At 34.4% G+C, this 23,472-nt stretch overlaps 2 protein-coding genes across 2 annotated transcripts; both read left to right on the forward strand.

The window, feature by feature from the left end:
• The first annotated feature begins 67 nt into the window (after window positions 1-67).
• gorasp1a (golgi reassembly stacking protein 1a) lies at window positions 68-10,981 on the forward strand. The gene is made up of 9 exons (XM_056475388.1): window positions 68-238; window positions 897-977; window positions 1,737-1,940; window positions 2,501-2,587; window positions 2,700-2,830; window positions 2,940-3,081; window positions 5,103-5,190; window positions 5,271-5,411; window positions 7,612-10,981. Exons 1-9 carry the CDS (start codon window positions 173-175, stop codon window positions 8,049-8,051), a joined length of 1,380 nt encoding a protein of 459 aa, XP_056331363.1. The 5' UTR covers window positions 68-172; the 3' UTR covers window positions 8,052-10,981.
• Window positions 10,982-13,345: 2,364 nt separating this feature from the next.
• vopp1a (VOPP1 WW domain binding protein a) lies at window positions 13,346-19,750 on the forward strand. The gene is made up of 5 exons (XM_056466490.1): window positions 13,346-13,508; window positions 15,835-15,893; window positions 16,894-16,971; window positions 17,176-17,309; window positions 19,317-19,750. Exons 1-5 carry the CDS (start codon window positions 13,455-13,457, stop codon window positions 19,478-19,480), a joined length of 489 nt encoding a protein of 162 aa, XP_056322465.1. The 5' UTR covers window positions 13,346-13,454; the 3' UTR covers window positions 19,481-19,750.
• Window positions 19,751-23,472: the final 3,722 nt, after the last annotated feature.

A 23,472-nucleotide genomic window follows, 5' to 3' on the forward strand; every position in this document is an offset into this window, starting at 1 on the left:
AAGACTAGAGTTCGGAGACAGAAAAGTGTCTAGATCGTTGTCACCATGTTCGATTGCTCTCCCCTGTCTGGATGGACAACATGGCCACGATGTGATGAGTAATCCCTGTCTGGGTCGTTTGTTTCGGAAAAGCTAAACATAACACTGCAAAACATCGAAACACTCAAAAGCAATGGGTTTGACACAGAGCAGTGGTGGTGGGCCCGATGGGGGAACAGAAGGATATCATGTCCATGGGGTAAATTATTTTAATTTTGCTGACTTTGACATCGAAGAGCTTTGCATGTTAGCTTTGGGTCGAAGAAGTTCTCATGTTCGCATTGGCATATTATGTATAGGTTTTTTACATTTGTGTATTGAAATGTTTAGATAAATAAGCAATTGTGACATATTTAGGATATTAGTCCACTAAATCTGAAAAAATAAATAAAGAAAGAAAGAAAGAAAGAAAGAAAGAAAGAACATTTGTTGGCTCAAAAATGTCGGGAAAATTGTAGTTTAGGTTTGACAGATTGTACTGCTGTAACGTTAAATTCTCTTGTGATTTCCTGAGCACTGAAGTATAGTCCTCAACGCGTATAAAGTGATTGTATTGTTTCTATGTGTTTTGGAATGACGTGGTCAGTAGGGTAATCCTGCTCTCATGGAATATTTAAGCGCAGCCGCCACGTCATTGAAGAGAGATTGCGTAATATTTACATAAACCCGTTCTCTCAGTCTCTCAGAGATTTAATACTTCAGAATGCATACGGCTGTATTCTGTGGATGTTATTATAGTTGCAGTATGTGCAATATAGTGCAACCTCAGTGAATAGGGATTTAAATGTCTTTCAAAAAAATAGATCTGTGTATAGTTTGTATACACTCTGTAGTGATTTGCTCCAATTGCTTTACAGGTTCAAGAAGACTCACCTGCAGAGAAAGCTGGTTTGGAGCCCTTTTTTGATTTCATCATATCTATTGGCCATAACCGCCTTGTAAGTTTGTGGATTGGTCGGTTTTTGTTCTGCACAAAGGTTTATTTTAGTTTATTTTAACCCCCAGACCTCAGTTAGTGTCTGAGACCTCAGTGAAGTTATAATTGTCAACATTTATTGTGTTTATATAAAGAATAATATAAAAAATACTTATGTTATTATAAATAGTTTTTGTTATTTGTGTGAAGAACTTGTGTAACTTAAAAGATACAAAAAGTTAGAATCTCCTGAGAGCCTTTCTGCTGACACATTAAACAAGATCTTATGCAATGTTTAAGATAATGGAAAATTAATCGTTCTGTAATGTCAATGATTTATGCAGAGAAAGATAATAATTCAAACTATAATCTCACATAGCCAGATTTATATAGTCTAAGCATTACTTTAAATCAAACAATCATAAGAGTCTAGTTGTTATCACCTAACCGTTCAGTGTGATGAGGAGTTATTGCATAGTTTCTTCAAAACATCTACATTGCTATAATTAGATACTTTCTTAACTGCTATTGTCTCACAGGTGTCAGTTTGAGTTCTGCATACACCGTCCCTTTAATAAAACTAACAATTTATTTAAAGGGTTCTTATTAGTCTGTGAAACTGAATGGATATAATCACTGAAATGCACAAGAATGTTCTGGAATATTGAAATATGCCTAATGGCTAATCTACTCTACTAATTCTATTAGTACATCTCCTGTAAATGTGGTCAAATGTGATTTTTTTTTGGATTGTAATGTTTTATATATGTTGTCTGAACAGAATCAGGAGAATGATATGCTCAAAGACCTCCTCAAAGCTAATGTGGAGAAACCAGTCAAGATGGAAGTTTACAATACAAAGACAATGAGGATGCGGGAGCTGGAGGTGGTTCCCAGCAACATGTGGGGTGGACAAGGACTTTTGGGAGCCAGTGTCCGTTTCTGTAGCTTTGAAGGTGCAAATGAAAATGTCTGGCATGTTCTTGTAAGTGATCTTTGGATTAAAAGAATATCATTTTTTTTGTAAATAGGCTCATTTTACAAGTCACCTAGAGTTAAACAGTTGCACAATTAGCTTAGTTTAGCTTAGTTTAGCACAGCATAAATCATTGATTCAAGGAACTTTTCTGCCTTACCATGGCTGCAGTAGGTGCAATGCTATTAGGCAATGCTGTTACCCAGTGACCTAGCTTGGAGGGGTGGGGGAGGGCTATTTTTAGGCAATACATAATATCATTGCACCTGCTGCAGCCATGGTACTGCAGCAAAGTTCCTTGGTTATTACGCCAGAAGGAGAGTAATTGCAGACAGTTACAGAAATTCCTAGTAAAACAAATTTATGCTAAATTAAGCTAAAAGTGCTCCCACCAGATCCGGAGATTAGCTGAATTGATTCAAATATTAAAATTGTAAATTTTAATAAGAATTGTAAAATTTTAATAAGGCAATTTCTCTTTTTAATAAGTGATCTCTGAATTATTTTAATTTTATCTTGGCAAATGTGTTTTTCTCTTTATAAAATTAGTTTGCTCTCTTTGGTTTTAGGATGTGGAGTCAAATTCTCCAGCTGCAATGGCTGGACTCCAGGAACATTCAGATTTCATTGTTGGAGCTGACCAGGTTCTGCAAGATGTAAGATGTGAATAATCATTAGGAATTTGTTGTTGCTATTTCTGGAACAAAGTCTGTGTATGCGCCATGCAGTTTTATTGTTATGAAACATTGGTTTGTCATTTGCCAACAGTCTGAGGATTTCTTCTCCCTAATTGAAGCCCATGAGGGGAAACCACTGAAGCTACTGATTTACAATACGGACACAGATAAATGCAGGGAGGTTGTTGTTACACCAAATGGTGCCTGGGGGGGAGAAGGAAGGTATTGACACTTTTACTGAGGATATAAAACTTTAATGATTGTTATATTTTTCTTTAGTGCCTCTTCTGGAGTTGTTGTTCAGTTCATTGTAATGTTTTTGCAATTGTAGTCTCGGCTGTGGTATTGGATATGGCTACCTGCACCGAATCCCAGCACAACCCGAAGGCCCAAAATCTGAAAAGGTCAGTCAAAGAGAGTCACCTGTGGCAGGGACACCAGAGCAAGAATATCCAACAAATGGATTCTCAGAGGTATTTTTCTTTTTCACATATAGTGTTGTATTACATTACACTGCATTTTATATTAGTTTATCCAAAAATATCTATTTACTTGCTTGCATATTTTTCCAAACCTCAAACTTAGATATTTAATGTCAATTTTTTTTGTCCATCCATTAAAAATAAAAAGGGTCCAATTATGGACATAGTGCAATGTTTCACTATGAAATTTACTAGAGCTGTGTTAAAAAGGCATTCGAGAAATCAATTCTGCAATTTCAAAATGCACCGCTATTCTCTCTTAAGTCGATTCTAAGCCTTGTTTTTACCAACAGATGATACTGTATGCTTTACAAACAGCCATACTCCACTTGTATCCAGTTTTTTACACTAATACCACCTGTACCAAAAGATAATCATTAATAAAATTAGGAAAGATTTAAGTGAATTACAAGAGTGTTCATATTTAGCTGTGTTTACATAAAATCTTGTGATCTAGGAATTTATTTAGGTCACCAGCCATGACAATTGTATGTCATGATTTTGCCAAGTATGATGTGATCCTGGATTAACATCTATGTTGATCCTGCAACATCATCATTTTTGTTCCGAAATGTAATCCATACCTATTCCCTACCCCTAAACCCAACCATAACTAAATTATTCTCAGAATCAGAGGGGAATAATAGTTAGATAACAATCATGTAGAAGACTAAACTTAATTCTGATTGGCTGATTGGAATGTTGTTCCAGGATCAACATAAATGTTAATCCAGGAACATGTCCTACTTGGTGAAATTAGGTAAGCGTTGACAATTTGATAACTGTATCATAAGCAATATACCAAATATTTGTTTACTTTTTTATACGTAGAAGAAAGAAATACTCAGTGGTTTAGAAAAGACCTGGCCATTTTACGGCCCATGGGCCACATGCGGCCCGCTGGACTTCTTTGCTCGGCCCGTGTGAAGTATTTATTTAATTTAAATTCAGCCACAAACAGGGCCTTGCAATGTGCAGGTCTGAAATTGCGAGTCAACAAAAGAGGACTTCCACATATAGTGTACTTTGTGTGCTCTGTTTTGTTATTTCAAATGAAGATGCGTTGGTTCAATGTGCAAATAGGAAGGGGTGCATATGCGGTATGTCATGCTCACATTTTCTAAGCGCAGCGAGTAGAAATTTTTTTTAATATTTCATAGTGCCTTGAGCGAACCACAAGTCATGTGACAAGAACCAAGCAGGCAGTTTCACACTTTGTATGGAATTACACAGTAATAAAGGTAGACTGATTACCTCAGATTAATAATTTAACAAATCCAGATACAAATCCTCTCTCAGTGATGATCATTACATCAAATATCCACCTCACATTCAACCTGACTTTACTGCCTTGTTCAGCCCAACACAAACTAGAATTCTCTCACTGAACCTAAAAAAATTAATGAATGAATAAATAATTAAATGTAAATGTACTAAGGTGAAGCAATCAAACAAAAAAAAAAGTGGTGCTCACTGCAGAGCCACTTGGGCAGAGCTGAGCTCCAGCTCCTCCTTCCTTGCACTTCTTCTATGAGTGATGTCACTGGGGGTTGGGGGTGGGGTGGGTATACGCATTGAAACAGCTTATAGGAGGAGGAGCGAGAGCTCAAGCTCCCCCTTGCTGGAGCTCAAGTGGCTCTGCAGCGAGCAGTGTCTCAACAAAAAACCCTGTGGCATTTATATGAGATTTACATTGTGATGCTGTTCTTGAAAATACTTAAGTTTTTGTGTAAAACTGATTATTTTTTTTAAACTCTAGAGTTTGTCTGAGTCTAATGTGGCCCCTTAGAAAAATTAATTGCTCAAGCCTGGTTTAGAATGATGTAAGGATTAATTAAATGCATACAGTTTTTTTTTTGGGTGAAATGCTCTTTAAATTATTTATATATGTGCATAAATTGGTTAAATAACACTTCCAGATTTGAAAAAGATACCTACTTTGGTAAATTCTTAGAAATCAAATTAAAATATTTACAGTAAATTAAAATAGAACCTAAAATGACTTTCCTCAGGTGTCGTTGATGGCGTCTGGTCAGTCATTGAGTGGTTTGGATCTTGAAACCCCACTGCCACCTCCCATTCAGAGAGTCATGGATCCTGGTAAGGCCTCAAAATAACTCTTCTGTAGAACAAGACTCATGACAAGACGCAGTAATGCATCAAAGCAATGGTTTCTCCAGGCTTCTCAGATCACTCAGAAGTGGCCGTGATGAATTCCGAAGTTTCAGACATTGCAGATCGACTGGACCTCTCCACTTCTTCCATCGACATGACAAACACATCTCTGGCTGTCAAAGAAGATGTAGACGTATCAGGTGTCGGTGAGGCCACTTTGCTTGCTTTAGGTTATATTTTTAAAATGAGAAGGATCCTTGATCATACTGGCAGTTTTTCCCTATGTGACCCTAAATTCAGGTCAGAAGCTGAACTAACTATAAAATAATATTACACATTTGTAGCCTGCACTTAACTATTAAATAACATTATACAAATTATAATGACATTCATTATAAACAACTAGCCAAATGAAATAAAAAAAATAATAAAGCTAACCAAGCATCACGTTTTCGACTATTTTTATGGAAAAAATGCATTTAAATTCACACATTCCTCATTACGCATAAAACATCCTCATTTGGCTGTACAGACTGTACTTGTTTGTTTGACTGCAGGCTGTGAGCTCAAGTTAACAGTGCTGTAATGTATTGTGAACATGAGAGATACTCCAGAATAATCATAGATTTTGTCATTATAATGTAGAAAGAGCTTAAATTTCTCCATCATTTTCGGTCATACAAAAAACGTAAGACATAATTCAAAACTGTAATTGGTTTAATATGCTTTTGTAGAAAGTCACAATAATAAAAAGAGTTAGTCTGGGAGTGAATGTGGGCAGCAATGCTTTGATTTGGAAATTTGTTATGGTCTTCCAATGCTGAACGCAACCCAAATTGGGGTCTGCAGCACTTCCAAAAGTCTTCGTTTTTGAGGATTAAAATCTAGTGTAAATGTATCCTAAGTATTTGTGTATCATTTGTTCTTTTCATATTCCACTTGAATATGAAAAAAAAGACTTTCTGTTCAGTAAAGCAATGGAAAGGTTGCATGTAACGTCAAAATAAATGTTGTTCCATTTAAAACACGCTGACAAAAAATAAATATTATACTGCTCATAACTGGCCCTTATACGAGAACTATGTTGTCTTGATGAGGGAAATATGTCTTAACGAAATCATGTTATTACAAGAAAATACCTTTTAATAACATAATTAATTAGAAAAAGATTAAAGCCTATAGTAGGCTAGCCTGTGTGTGGCAGCATTATGTCACCGTGAATGAGTCTGCTTTTCTGGTCTCGGAATATTAAAAAAACAAGCCTTTTTTTTTCATTTTTGTTTTGTAGTGAATTTATTTTTTGTTATTCAAAATTTCAGAAAATTGAAAAAAGGACTCGTTTTTCTTATTCATGTGCAATAAAACATTTTAAAAAACAAGTAACTACTTATTTTTAGTATTTTCAATTTCATGCTCAAATTGAAAATAATAAACTGTATTCTCAAATTGCTAATAGTAAACTGCACAGATCTGATTTTGATATTTAGCTCTCCAACTTGACATTATCCGGAAGTTTGTAAGTGTGCAGTGGCGGGAATGTACTGCGTCTTCATATACAGTTGAAGTCAGAATTATTAGTCCCCTGAATTTCTAGCTCCCCTGTTTATTTTTTTCCACAATTTCTGTTTAATGGAGAGATTTTTTTTCAACACATTTCTAAAGATAATAGTTTTAATAACTCTTTTCTAATGACTGATTTATTTTATCTTTGTCATGATGACAGTAAATAATATTTGACTAGATATTTTTCAAGACACTTCTATACAGCTTAAAGTGACATTTTAAAGGCTTAACTGGGTTAATTAGCTTAACTAGGCAGGTTAGGGTAATTAGGCAAGTTAATGTATAACGATGGTTTGTTCTGTAGACAATAGGGAAAAATTTAGCTTAAAGGGGCTAATAATTTGGACCTTTAAAATAATTTTAAATAAAATTTAAAACTGCTTTTATTCTAGCCGAAATTAAACAAATAAGACTTTCTTTAGAAAAAAAAAATATTATCAGACATACTGTGAAAAATTCCTTGCCCTGTTAAACATAATTTGGGAAATATTTCAAAAAGAAAAAAAGGGGGGCTAATAATTCTGACTTCACCTGTAGGTATATTTCTTATGTATATGCTAGGACAGTACTTTGATTTGGTTCAAGAGCTATTTGAAAGAGAGAAGATTCATGCAGTGGTAAAGTACTTTAATAAAACATGTCACATATTGTGACCAATATCAGATGGTCACTGATATCGACAGACTGCAAGGAATGCTCAACAATCAGTTATTTTGGCCTTTGGTTAAACTGAATATGAAAAGATGAAATGACACACAGATTCATTTGGTGAACAGAATTCATTCTGTGCGCTCAAGTCATGGTCATGAAATGAAATGTGCACTGATTTCTCTCTTATTGCAGAGGAGCTTCAAGACAGTGATTTCCATAGTGGTGACCCTGAGGAGCAAATTACAGAGGAATATTCTGCAATGGATTTCAGCTCCTCTATTACACCACCTTCAAATGCTTCTCCTCCTCTTTCTCTGTCACACTCTCTTCTCCCAAATCCTCCTCTCGATAATAGAATGCTGACAGACGTGGCATCTTTGATGAATTCTTCAATCCCGCCTCTCGATTCTTCCATACCTCCGCTAGACATCTCTTCCCTGCTCATTGACCCAGTCGCTCTTCATTTGGAGTCGTCTGCCCTGCCTGAAGAACAATTTCCCTCAGACACTGATGGTGTCAGTCAGGGCTTTTCTGAGGAGCCTCAATCATTTGAGGGCCAAGAGGAACCTGTTTCCTCTGATCTGACCTCATTTGATTCCCATAATGCTGATGTTGAAGCTAATCTCCAGTAGTGTCAATACCAGGTACAGTCTTGTATCTTGTTTACGTGGTTGCTCAACAATCATCGAGTGTGTGTTTTCTAATGGCTTTGTTACTGTTAGAATCTTGAGCGTGTGTTTTTTTAATGGTTGTGTGCAATTTACTTTTATTTAGTGGTTTTCGTGCTGATAGGCTTTATGATAGGCTGTTGGAATGTAAGTAGGCCAATGTTTTCTTTTAGATATGAGATCTTAATTTAGTTTTATGTTACTAAGTTGAAACCTGATTAACTCCGCTTAGATTCCTTAGACTGGTTTTAAGTCTCATGGTATTTTGAAAGTAGCATACTAATCCTTTATTTAATTGACAGTTTGTTCTAAATATTTTAGTATTTATTTAGCTACTACACGAGCACTCATGGATTGCTGCGTTCAATTGAACAAGTGTAGATTATGTAGAGTTAAAGGCAGACTATATACAAAGGATCTTTGAAACACTGTGATGCAATAGACTTATTTTGTCTAGACAAAACATTACATTATTTTGGTTGCTATTTAATCGTTTAGAAGTGTTGCAACATGTTGGGTTTTTATTGATTTTGTTTGGGTGTTTGTAAAGCAAAGCACAGTTTTTAAAATGCTGGACGTGGGTTTTGTGTTTTAACCAAAATCTTACTTGTTACTTTGAATTTTTACTTTGAATACACAGCCTTTCCAATTTTTTTTATTTGATAACATACATAAATATATAGGTGCACAATAAAGATTCGGCCTCATGCAATGCAGGTGCTTTTTGTTTCCATGTGTTATGAATAGGGCTGCACGATTAATCGAAAGCGATTTTGTGTGTGCATTTTGTCAGTTAAGCTGGTTCTGTAATCAGTAGTAAGTAGTAACGTGCTTTCAAATGGAGCAGCATTTACCACACAGAGTCTTAGTTCACTGACAAGCTATGCAAAATCATATGCATGATCACAGACCGTTCAATCGTTTATTTCTAAAATCGAAGATAATCATTCTACGATGTGACCGCTGCTAACATAATTTCTCAGTGATCTATGGCTCTATGTTGTTTCTACATCCGAAAGTACATCAATATACTACATTTAATAACAGTTTTTGACTATAATAAATAATTCAGTGAGATGATTCCATAGTTTTGAGATTATTAGACACATTGAATCAATGAAGCTAGTTTAATCAGCTCTGTTTGATTTCCTGAGTCTCTTCTGTTGCGCCATATTTACAGTTTCTGCATGAGAGTTTCCTGTTAGGATAAACTACTGATCACAGAGCCATGCTTCCTTGACCAGATGTGCATGACAGTTGCAGTTTTTGCTAAATTGAGATATCAATTTCAATTTGATCATGTAGCTCTAGTTACGAGTGACCAAAAATTCTTTGTTGTTGTTTAAAACGTTTTTTTAAACCCCTCACACACGTGTGTGAATACAAGTGTCAATTGGTCTTACTGTCAGTGTTTTTTCAGTTGCTGTTCTTGTTTTATTCCTTTTGTATGTTGTTTTTCTGAAACATTGGCACAGTCCAGTTTGATATCTTGTGGACAGACCAAGTTCTAACAATCATGACATTTTAATCAACCATAAACTTTAGAATGAAAAAGCACAGAAATTAAACAAGGATGAAACTTTCTATTTTATTTGTGGTGGGTTTATGGTTTATAAGACTGGTTGGAAAGGCTGTGTGTTTGACTACATATATCCATAAATAAAAATATATGTACACTTTGGACTTTAGTTTTTGGGCCTGTCCAAATACCCACATTTGCTTTCTTGGCCACTTGAAAGTGTGCGCACATTAAATGTACACTAAATCTAAACTATCTAAAATACCATTTCAGAGCAGTGTTCAATGCCAAGCGTATCCCATCATGCATTGTGTTCTGGAAACAAATTATAATAATAGACTTTTTTTGTCAAGACCTGTCTATAATTTGGTAGGATGTTTTATTGGTTCATGCTGCAGAAATTTTCTCTATCATTTAATTATGAACACCAAACACTTAAATTTTGTTTGTTATACGAATTATACATATTTTGTTACTCTAAGAATAAAACAGTTGAATGCCACAAAATATGCAATGTAAATTCATATTTACAGTTAATATACTGTTAAATCATACAAAATAATACTTATTATTTAAACATCACAACCCTGTGATGAATTTTCTTCACACCCACTTTATAAGCACTATATTAAATACAGGGAAAATGTCATTTAAGTAGACATTATTAAAATGGCCAAGACTGCAAGTGGTGGTTTGTGAACAGGCCCTTTCTCAGGTGTGTAATTTAGGCTGGAAAGAGTAATGCTATATTCATGCTTAAATGTTTGTTGACAAAAGTGTTAAAAATCAACACTAGAGAAAGTTGTCACAGTAATAAATTTTGCCACTTTTTAATTTTTGTGACGTATATACTTGGTTGTTAATTGTTTTTGGTTGTTTAATTGTGGTTTAGATGTTTATTGATCTATGCAAATATGGCTATTGTATTGAAATTTCTGTGGTGTTAAGATGACTCTATCACTGCCACATTTAAGAATAGTGTCATATTCAGGACTTTTCTGTGTCTTGTTGATGGGAAGATCTGAATGAGACAATACCTCTTTGATCTGAAGTTCTTTATCATAGTTCATAAAGAGTTTCAGCTGTGAACAAAGACTTTATATGTGTCGATTCCTGAAGAAAACATCTCTTTGGATTAATATTCATTAATGGTTTGTTGTTAGGAAAGACTATTTGACTTTTTTAAGACAAATGTACAGAATATCTGTTCTTCCTGATATGTATATTTTTGTATTGTAATGCTACCAACGCTTGACAAGAAGGTTAAACACAAAAATGGTTTAATTTTACAACACAAATTGTATTCTTTTGCTTTGTGGGGAAATAACGAAGTGAAAACACTGGAACCATACATGGCAATAAAAGATCCAAACTATTCATTGTTATTATTGGTGATGTTTTATACTTTGGTGTTGTTAGTTATTGAAGGTAAAGACTGAAGAAAAAGTTTTCCTTCTCCAAAAACCAACCATTCTGTCATTTTTGCTTGTTTGTTGTTATTATAGAAAGCCTTTTAAAAGTTTACCACTTGTACTTATTTATAGACAATATCATCTTCATTAAACACAAAGATCTTTTGTATTAATCATTTATTTATTTGACTAGTCACAGCTGCATTTTTACAACTAGTCAAAATGGTCACCATAGAATTCAATTAAAAATATTTCTAGAAAACGAAGAGGCAAAAAAAGTTAAGATATTGTGTTCAAATATATCTAAAAGTGTGTAGTTGGCTAGTTAATCAAAAAGAAGCCTACAGTTACCTATTTATGTAATAATTATTGGCTGATAAGTAATCAAAGATCTGGTATCTAATGAATAAGTTTAAAAAAGGGATTAAATCTAAAGAACAACCTCTAGTATATAATTATTTGTATTTAATTTGTTACATTTATGATTACATGGTCTCATCTAAAGATAATTAACATGCAGTAGTGAATCCACATAAAGTGTCAGTATTTTAATTGTTCCAGCGTTATGGATGTGACATTTGCAGTAAAAACTTAAAAAACAAATTCACAGAGAAAATAAATACTAACATTATATTGAAACATCTGTTTATATTTTTATAGTTATGGTATCAGAAAAACATCAATCAGTAAACACAATCTGTGGTCACACCAGAGTTTGTGTGTGCGAAATTCTGTAGTGCGGCGCTGCGAAAAGGGGCTGGATTAAACAAGATGATGAGACATTTAAAAAAGCGAGCGATTGCTCCATGTTTTAAATTTCTTTAAGCTGCGGTCACACTTGACTTTTCTTCCCATAGACTCCCATAGGCAAGGTCATGCGTCAAGTTTCGCATGTTGCTGCGGTGCAAAGTTCAAGCTTGGTGAACTCTGACCTGCAAAATCGCATCACTTGACTGCGTGAGACCAATTGAGGATTAAAACACGACCTCTCTGGACAGAAATGTAAAATATTAAGCAATCGTTGGCTTTTTTAAATGTCTAATTATCTTGTTTAATCCCGCCCCTTTTCACAGCGCAGTAAGACAGAATTTCTAATTATCTTGTTTAATCTCGCCCCTTTTCGCAGCGCCATACGACAGAATTTCGCACACACAAAGCCCAGTGTGACCGTAGCTTTAAGCTGCGGTCACACTTGGCTTTTCCTCCCATAGACTTCCATTCATACGCACGTGAATGCGTCAGACCGGAAACGCAGGGTCATGCGTCGAGTTTCGCAGGTTACTGCAGTGCAAAGTTCAAGCTTGGTGAACTCTGACCTGCAAAATCGCATCATTTGACTGCATGAGACCAATCGAGGAAGCAACATGCGAAACTTGACGCATGACCTTGCGTTTCCGGTCTGACGCATTCGCATGCGTATGAATGGAAGTCTATGGGAGGAAAAGCCTAGTGTGACCGCAGCTTCAAGCTACCGTCACACTGGGCTTTGTGTGTGCGAAATTCTGTCGTACAGTGCTGCGAAAAGAGGTGGGGTTAAACAAGATGATTAGACATTAAAAAAGCACGCGATTGCTCCATGTTTTAAATTTCTGTCTAGAGAGGTCATGTTTTGATCCTCGATTGGTCTTACGCAGTCAAGTGATGCGATTTTGCAGGTCAGAGTTCACCAAGCTTGAACTTTGCACCGCAGCAACCTGCGAAACTGGATGCATGACCTTGCGTTTCCGGTCTGACGCATTCGCGTGTGTATGAATGGAAGTCTATGGGAAGAAAAGCCCAGTGTGACCGCAGCTTCAATCTAATGACTCGTTTTAAGTGGTTCTTAATGAACCGATTGATCCAGTTCAGCAAATCCAACTGATTCTTTTAAAATGATTTGCATTTCCAGTAAACACTAATCCACAACTTACTTAAAGTAAGTACCTACTTTTAATCTTGCCTGGCACTCCCTCTGACATGGAAAGAACAAAATCCCAAGTTATCAACTTAATTATCAACTCAAATCACAAATCGGTTGCAGTGCTTTATTCGGAACAGTACAGAGAACCTATATAGAGATGGGTTGGAGCGGATGCCCGCAGCTGGAAGGGCATCCGCTGCGTAAAAAAACAGATTGATGAATGAGCAAGTTGGCGGTTCATTCCACTGTGGCGACCCCAGATTAATAAAGGGACTAATCCGAAAAGAAAATGAATAAGTGAATGAATAAAGGAAAAGTTTCACAAGAAAGGAATCAGTAAAGGAAAGTTTCACAAGACTGTCATTGTGATGCACAGTCATGTGATGTGATCCTCCTCACTGTATAACGGGGAGCCGCTGCTCGAGCTCTGCATGGGGTCTAAAATCAGTGTTCCAGTGCAGGACATGAGGACGCCGATTCTCTCCAGTTTCTGCGGTAACCGGTCCTGAGGAAAGACCTCAGGCCTGTATTCGTGGATGTACGCAATGCAACAAATATGCGGTCTCCTCCTCACACTTTTGTTTGCTGAGGTGAGTAACGCGATATGAATCAAACTAGTTTTGTCCACTTCACGGTATTTAATAAAATGTAAGTCTATCCAAAACGCGTTCGTTTTTGAAGAAGACTTGGCTTTGCTTTCATATACCGTTTTGTTCTCGCTATATGTGACGAAAATAGCAAATTATTACCACACACGGATTCTCTGTTCAGCTAACACAAACATTGTTTATTGTTCTTGTCCATGACAAAGACAAGAAGCTCTTTGTGCTTCATTGTATCAGTGGTGTCATTCATCAACTGTAAAAACAAAACAAAAACTTATATATTTAGTATATAGTTTTTTTTTTTGTTATAGCCTACAAAAAAGAAAAGAAAATGTAGTTTGCTTACTATTTACTCACTCTCAAGTAGTTCCAACCTTAATAAGTTTCTTTAGTCTGTCAAACTTTAAGATATTTGGAGGTTTTTCCATATAGGAAAAACAAATACAATGGAAGTCAAGGGCTACAGGTTTCCAGCTTTCTTCAAAAAGAGAAATGAGGGTGAGTAAACGATGACAGAATTTTCAGTATTGGGTGAACTATCTCTTTAATTCAACCTAGGTTTAAGTATGTTTTATGTATACGTTATGTAGCAGGTTGTCAATGTGCTGTTTCAGTACCATTTGGGACTATAACTAAATTGGCTAACATTTTGCTTATTAAATAATTGATTTTAAGTATACTTTACAGATTTATTTTTTAATTTTAACTGCAACTCTATGAACGTATAGGTATGTTGATAGTAAACTACTTTTTAAAATCCCTTTGGTCACTTTACAATAATATACTATTAGGTAATTAGGAACAATGCTTGTACTTCAATAATCACAGTTCAACATTTACTAATACATTATTGTAACCTAAAGTTGTGCTTGTTAACATTAGTTATGCACCGTGAGTTAACAAACTAACAATGAACTTTCTGTTAATGAATTTAAGGTCGTCCATATTGTTAAGTCTTCATATTTGTACAACCTAATTATATCTTAGTTTGGTTCCTTTTATTGTTTTACTAGAAATATAATTTAACCATACTTTTATTAGCTTTAATGTAAATGTTTATTTACCTTATTACCAGTGGATTACACAGTATCCACATTAAAATTGAAAGCATATTGGTTGTCTTTAAAAATTTGCATGTATTGCTTTGAATGCCAAACCAAATAACAACGAAACTGAAATTTACATCAATGTACAAGACAAAACAAACAGCATCAGCTAAATTAGATTTATCAGTATAAACTATATGAAATATAAAAAAAAATGCTATTTAATAGGTTACTAAAACAGGAGTATAATTAGAATAAGTAATCATATTTTAGGTAGCCTGTATCTCAATAATAAGACTGAGTACAAGTATTATATAGGCTAAATACACTTTTTTTTTTGTCAGTAAGTATAAGTAGAACTCTAAGTATATTAAAGTTAATTAAATGTAGACTTAATAATTCAGATTCTAAGGTATGGTTCACCTTTTGCTTACTGAATAATAAATGACAGCGTCAAGTAAATTGGGCCAGTAGTTTCTGTAATCACTGAAAACAGTTTTGTACAGTTGTCTCAAAAATGGCTTATATGACCCAACTGGCCATACAGGAAAAACTGGTGTCACAACATGGTAATTCTTTTTCTTTAAAATGTCTGACACACAAGACAAAAAACATGAGAGCCAACACTAAGGCTAAAAGAGTCTTACTTAATTTAATAGATGCAATCTTTTCAGAGTATTTTTAGTCACATCTTGATTTTGCATTGCATTGCTTTTATTGCAAACTGGTTCAGTTAATAGTTGATCGCTTAAAAATGTAAGAGTCCATTTTGAAATGTTAAGCTTCTCTGAATTTACTAGATCCACTATATGGTTTTGAGTAAAATCTTAATATTTATGTCAGGTAAATTTTTTTTCCAAATTTTCAATTACATGGTCATTTAAGATGTATTTTCACTCTCCAGAAAATTATTGTTGGTCAGAAAAACAAATGTTTCATGTTGTGATTGATTTTTCTCTGATTATTGATTGCCGTTCTATAGTTCAAACATTGGTATTGTGTTGTCTAAAAATTAAACACCTCTGAAGAGATGGCACCCTTTTGCTATTTTATACAAAAAATTGTATTTTAACTTTGTATTTTATTTTAACTTAAGAAGAATTTTGAACCAGAATTACATTTTATTCAAAGTTATAAATCCAAATTTAGGAATTTCTCAGAAACTGAGAAATGGCTGCTTAATGTTTTCCAGAGTTGTACAAATATCTTTATTTTGTCTTTTTTTGCTTTAGTTTGGAAACTCAGCAGAATCTCTTCTTTTGCAGACAGTTGCTGAAAAAAAGTACTGTTGGTACTTTGAAGGAGATTATCCTGTATACTTCATGTAAGTTCAGTTAAAAATGATAGGTTGAAATGGGCAGTAATGGTTTTAAGTACTGAAGCAGGAGCCACATTACCTTATTATAGTCTTCACCTAACTCAGCCCTTTAGCTTTGTTCATATTAGTCTTAACAGAACAGTGGTTAAATGATTCATTCAGATGCGCATTAAGAGAATCACTTGCCTAAGAAACGTTGCCTCTCTGTTTTGCTGGTGTGAATGAGAGTGATTTATCATTGGTGTTCATGTTTGGCCGGATGCTGACAGGCGCCACAGGAGGTGCGAGACACAGTTCAGACTGAACTGAACGGCAGAGGCTTCTTACTTTGACTTTAACACAACACATTCATCATCAAGTCAATGTGCTTTTACCTCACAAGTGCAGCATTGTGCTGAAGGAAATCTGAATGAAAACCTTACATATAATATATATAAACCTATGCTATGAAAATTCAATAGACTTTTCTGTGGTACAATACTTTGTACAATGTATATTGTTTTAATTGTAAGTTAGCTAAATTCATTATATATATTTATATTTTAATGCTTTTTACATATGTATAGTATGCCCACTGGGGCTATATTTATTTGTTTGTTCAGGTTTAGTTGATTTAATTCCAATGCCTAAAAAAATAACATGTATGATAAGTATTTTAAATGATAAATTATAAAAAATATATATAGTAGTCAGCATTTGAAGTGAATAAAAAAGTTTATAAAAAAACTATTGAACAAAACCTTTTCTTGTCTTTGGACAATTTTGAAAAACTTTTTTGATACACTTCAAATGTTGAATACTATATCAATCACATATACACTACTAAAAAACTCCTTTTTAACTAAACTAGACTTATTTTTAAAAGTATTTTGTTGTTAGGTATAAGATTTAAAGCCTCAAACTATTGAATGTATATAAAACATTTAGCTAATCATATATATTTCAGCATAACCTTCAAGCCATAAAAGGGCTAAACGATGAGGATGAATAAGTCTTTCTCTTCTAGATGCAAGGCATATGAGGACTGCTGTGGCACAGAATGCTGCGTTCGAGCTCTTGCTGTTCAGAGAATATGGTATTTCTGGTGAGTCACTTGCCTTAAAGTTCATTTTATTTGGCAGTTTTTAAGCTATAACTTTATTGTTTTGGTTACCTACGAAATTACATTTAAAATGTACTTGGCTTAGAGAATGAATTGGAACAACCATCAATTTTCCAAACCAGCCCACCTTACGTCGACCTGCATTGGAGCATTACAAGTGATCTTCTGACTTTGACTGGTCTGCAGGTTACTGCTGATTATTGCTATTTTATGCTGCTGCAGCACTGGCTACTTCATCCGCAGACGGGCCCACCCTTACTCTCCATCCGACAGGCCTGAGTTTACTGTGGCCTTCAGCAGAAACCCCATCATAACACCAGGTAATATCTCCATTTCCCAATTTTTCCCACACTTCACAATACTGTTTCATATAATGAGATGTAGTTGGGAGAGCGAGAGAAAAAGTGATTCGTTACTTTAAAAAATTGAGCTAAACCCATTTTAACTTGAAACTGTTAAAGGGTTAGTTCACCTAAAAATCTAAATTATGTTGTTTATTGATTACTTTCATCTTGTTTCAAACCCCTTAGAACTTCATTCTTCTTCGGAACACAAATTAAGATATTTAGGTAAAATATGAGAAACCTCTGATCCTCCAAAGATGGCAAAGATCTCCAATCATTCAAAGTCCAGAAATATACCAAAACAATTCATCAAAACTGCCCATTAGCCTGGTTCAATGTCAAGTTACCTGGTTCAATCAAGTTACAAGAAATCTTTAGTGTTCAGATTAAACAAAAATATTGACTTTATTCAACAATAAGGCACACGTTCATATATCGCTCTTGCCTCTGAACCAATACTTCAGATGTGTCTGGGCTTTGTTTAAAGAATTAGGAAGGTTTCAGATTCATTCATTCATTCATTTTCTTTTCGGCTTAGTCCCTTTATTTATCTGGGTTCACCACAGCAGAATGAACCGCCAACTTATCCAGCATATGTTGTACCAAGCAGATGCCCTTCCAGCCGCAAACCATCACTGGGAAACATTCATACACACTCATTCACGCACACACTCATACACTGCGGTCAATTTTAGCATACCCAATTCACCTATACCACATGTCTTTGGACTTGTGGGTGAAACCGGAGCATGCAGAGGAAACCCACGCGAACATGAGGCGAACATGCAAACTCCACACAGAAATGCCAACTGCCTCAGCCAAGACTCGAACCAGCAAACTTCTTGCTGTGAGGCGAACGTGCTACCCTCTGTCACAGCGTAGCCAAGCGTTCAGATTTCACCTAAAATATCTTCATTTGGGTTTCGAAGATTAACGAAGCTCTCAGGGGTTTGAATCAACATAAGGGTAGGATTTTTGGGTAAACTAGTCCTTTGAGTTGACTGAACTTAATTTTCAAAATTATGTACATAGTTCATTTAATTAATAATTTTAAGGCAATGGTTTCACTCATATCTTACATTAAAACCAATTGCTACTTTTTACAGTGTAGGTTTGAATTTGTGCTTCATTTTTGCCATGAAAATAACATTACAATTTATATTAAATTTGATGTTAGTATCATAAGCATATTTGCAATATTAGAATTAATGGTAGAGTACATGAGTCACTAGGGCAGTACCTTTTCAAAATGTCCCAATTGTATTTAATTGGTCCATGTTTGTACCTCAAAGCTACATATTATTATCTATACATTTTAGGCACTAATATGTACCTTTAAAGAGAAAACTCCACCAAAAATTAAAATTAGCTCATCATTTACACCCCCTCATGTGGTATTTGCTGGTTGCCGGTGCCCATCAATTTCCATGGTTGGAAAAAAGACCAGAATTCAACCAGAATTCTTCAAAACATCCTTTCTTTGTTTTAAACAGAAGAATGAAACTCTTAAAGGTTTTAAAACCACACGAGGGAGAATAAATAATGAGGTAATTTTTGGATGAACTATACTTTTAAGACACTGAAATGGATTTTTAGATTCAAATGTGTACCTTTCGAAAGGTTACCACCCAAGTGACAGCTTTAGTACTTCTGAATCTGAGACTGTGTTCATTGTTCACCGTGTTATGTTCCTCCAGATGTCTATAGTATAATAATATTCAACAAGTTCATACCTTTACAGAAGAAAGAGTTTTTTTTTTTAGGTTTGTTAATTCTAGTATGTTTTCTTTTAATATTCAGTGGCTGAACTGTGAGGTAAATAATGTCACCTCATTGTACCCAGTTTAAAAAAACGAAACAAAACACTTTACTGACTGTTTGTAGTTTAGCAGAAGATGCACCTATAATTAACCAAAGCATCATGAGGGATGGAAATGGTGGATAAGTCACTGATGTGCTGTGATATGCTGTGGTTATTAATAGGCCTGCGTCAGCCTGGCTTTCACAGTTATGGAGACTCAGAGACCGCAGTCATTTCCACTGTCTTCCCTGCAGTGACTGCGCTATCCTACTACAGCCAGACTCCTCATTCTCATCCTCCTCCTCCTTCATATGAGCAGGTCATGCAGGATTCACAGAAGAAATAACAATATCAGCAGGAGAACACTGAGTCCTGAGGATCAACCCTACAGCACTGTGACCTTTACTTACATGCCTTCAAGACACTGAAGCAGCTCAACAGCTCAGACGAGACTGGAGGAAACAAACCGGAACAAATGTAAATATAAACAAAAAGAGAAAGATTAAAATGGCTTCCATTTTTTTTGTCAGCATAGAAAACCAAAAGGTTTAAAAGTTCAAAAGGTTAAAGTTCCTCTTTTGGGAATAGTGTTCCTAAACTTATAGCTTAAGTAACAACTGTTGCATTTTAGATTTTATTATATCAATTACTTCTAAAGAAATTGTTTTTTAAAATTAAATTGTTAAATAATTTTATCATCTGCATCCATAAGTTATATAAATCAAATTAACTGTAGAATGTTTTTTTTTTCAATAAAAATGAAAGTTCTATATATTTTGCATACATGAATAATTCAATAAATTCTTTGAATATATTTATGTATTTATTATTTCAGTATTACAATTTAGAAATAATTCTAATGAAATATATCTGAAATATGATATATTGAAATATGATACAATACTGCTTTGTTTAAAATATTAGAATTATTTATTTTGAAGTAATATTAATAAAATATATTTGTAACGACATCTGAATTTTCAAGTCGACACTACTTTTTTGAATTGTTAAATATTTGTATTATTTATTAGAAATAGTAAATAATAAATATTTGAAATATAATATTATCTGAATGATCTGATCAACATTGTTTTGTTCTATATATTAATATTATTTCTTTTGAAATAATATAATAAAATATATTTGGACTGGACATCTGAATTTTCTAATCAACACTGCTTTATTGCATTGTCTAATATATTTGTATTGTTTATTAAAAATAGTATTAATAAATATATATTTGAAATATGAGGTCTGAATTATATGATCACACTGTTTTGTTTTATATATTAATATTATTTCTTTTGAAATAAAAATAATAAAATATTTTTATAACTGGACATGAGAATTTTCAAGTCGACACTGCTTTATTGCATTGTTAAATATTTGTATTATTTATTAGAAATAGTATTAATAAATAATATATATTTTAAATATGATGTCTGAAATATCTGATCAATACTGTTTTGTTCTATATATTAATATAATTTATTTTGAAATAATATTAATTACATTTATTTGTAACAATATTGTTCCCAGTACTGGGTTGCGGCTGGAAGGGCACTGAGTAAAACATGTGCTGGAATAGGTGACAGTTTATTTCGCTGTGGTGACTCCTAATAAATAAGGGACTAAGCCGAAGGAAAATTAATGAATGAATAAAACCACATTGAGTTATAAAGTAAACACTATTTTTTTGTTAAATATATTAATATTATTTATTTTAAAATAATATAAATAAAAAATATTTGTAACAGGACATCTGAATTTTCTAGTCGACACCATTTTATTGCTTTAATAAATCTATTATTTATTAGAAATACTATTAATAAATAATATATATATATATATTAAATAATTTCTAAATTACTTAACATAGTTCTAGTAGTCCAGATTTCTGAGTCGAATTAATTAGTTTTGAGAATTACATTATCTAGTCAACACATCTTTGCTGAAATATATTAGTATTGTATTAATAATATATAAAGCAAAAAAAATATGAATATCTTAATTTATGTCATACAAAAATCCACAAGATATTTTTGTTAACTTTCATTATTAACCATTCATTAGCACCACAAGGTGGTGCTGCAACATAATAATCCCTTGTTAGTTCTGCTTATGCATTACCATTACTTACTAATGTATTTGTGAGGGAGGCACACATGCCAACATCAGTTTATATCTCATTGTCATAATTTCATCCTCAAAATGATGATAAATGCAACATTCACTCAAAACAAAAGCACATGAACAGACTAAACAACCTTCGGTCTGCCTATTCCATTACACACTCATGTAGAAGAGTGAATATCACGAGGATTCTGAATAGTGCCATATAGAAATGTATGTCTGAGAGAAAGTTTCACTCCAGGAAACAAATATTACAGTTACGCCTCTGAGAATGTTCAAGGTGAAAAAGAAAGCAGAAGATAAAACGACACCAAAGCACACAGTTTGATGTTGGAGATTGAGTTTGATTAGATCCGAGATTGTGTGCGGCTCAGGGTCATCTCCATTCATTCTCTCAAGAGCCCTTGCACATTAGAATTTATGCTTGAAGAAGTCATTCCTCTTAATCCTGCAGCAGTTTGAGTCTTTTCTCAGACCAGATCAGGCATAGTGGCAGATCTGGCCTTGTGCAACTTTGTTTTAGCCTAGAGTGCAACATTTGATGTAGATTCTTTCAGAGCAAACAATATTTCTGTAAGGACTCGCAAGAGAAAGCCTTGAGAACAGCGCTGAATCCATGAGGAAGGTGAGGAGGCTGTGAGCATACAAATGATTAACAAACTATTGAACACAAATGATGTGATTCTTAGTTTAAATCTCACAATCTTGATGCTTTCCTTTAATGGAGCTACTTAAAAGACTTTTCTTACCTCAAGAACACACACACACTTTCCTCTCTATATGCACCAGACACTTTCTTATAAACACTCCATGTTACTAGCACTCAAAAGGATGACACGCATGTATATTTGTGAATGTACCACAAGTCATATTTCACAGAAAAAATGAAGTACAGTTATAGACTGAAATATCAACCTGCAGCGCAAGACCGGTTTCTCACAGAAGCTAAGCTGCACTGAGTCTGATCAGTACCTGGATGGGAGACCACATGGGAAAACTACATTGCTGTTGGGAGCGGTGTTAATGAAGCCAGTAGGGGGCGCTCAACCTGCGGTCATATATAGGGCATATTTTATGTTATCATAATGATCTAATGTGGCAGTAAGATTGTAACTGTACTGCGCATTTACACAGTGGCCATGTTCATCTATGTAAACACACAAAAACAACATTAACAATATAGCAGACACTGTAAAAAGCCTATTCTCAGCCACTAGACTTTTCTGACAGGTGATTAGAGTGTCATCGAGTGTCAGATGTGAAAGTATGTTGTGGGACTGCTATACAAGAGTTATTATTATGGATCTCCTAACTTCAGTGTGCAGCCATGCTGCCGTTGTAGGTGGTGTATTCTGGGGAATTTTTGTACCCCTTGGTTTCGAGTGTGGTCCTGAGAAATCTCAGTTTAGAGGGCTATCTAGCCCTTCCCCTTCACTCTACGCCTTCAAGCTAAAGAGGATTGGGACACGCCTACCTCTTTACATGAACGCGCAAAATGAGGGGTAGGAGTAAGGGGAAGAGCTATGGGGAGACTTGGGATTGGTCCTTAAATACCCAGAATTGTAGACAGCAGCCTCTGGTGGATTTGCGAGAAATCCCCTGTATGAGAAAACATGCTCCAGTGACATATTATTGAGATCATCAAAAATGTACACACCGACCACTAGTGGATTTGTTAAAACAAGAACGGATGTAGTGCAGGGTAGACATTTTTCTGTTCTCAGAAATGTATACCTGGGCACATTTTCCCAATAGCCTGGGTTGATTGAAACGATTTCTGAAATTAGAAAAAAATGTAAGGCGGTGTTCAATTTCATCCTTTGGGAAACGATTTAATTATTGGAAAATGGGCGTTGCTAATAAAATGGAGGATTGTTTATACATTTTTTTGTTACAAAATAATGAAGTGCATTGATACAGTTTATACCAAGTGCTAGTACATATAAAATAGGAAGGGTACATCTTGATTTCATGGTATCTTAAAAGTGAGTAAACCTGTAGCCTTAAAAGAGATATGTTGATTTACTGAAAAAAAGTGAGTAGACCCGTTGTAATTTTAAGTTGGCTTAATTTTTATAGTTATCCATATATTTAATTTACTTAATAATTTTAAGGTAATGGGTCTTTTTTTAAAATGTAGTCAACTAATCCCTTTTTACTCACCTTTTTGAAAAAGTACAATATAACTGCTGATTGACTACTGTA

This window comes from Danio aesculapii, chromosome 2 (assembly GCF_903798145.1).
Source record: "Danio aesculapii chromosome 2, fDanAes4.1, whole genome shotgun sequence".
Lineage (NCBI taxonomy): Eukaryota > Metazoa > Chordata > Actinopteri > Cypriniformes > Danionidae > Danio > Danio aesculapii.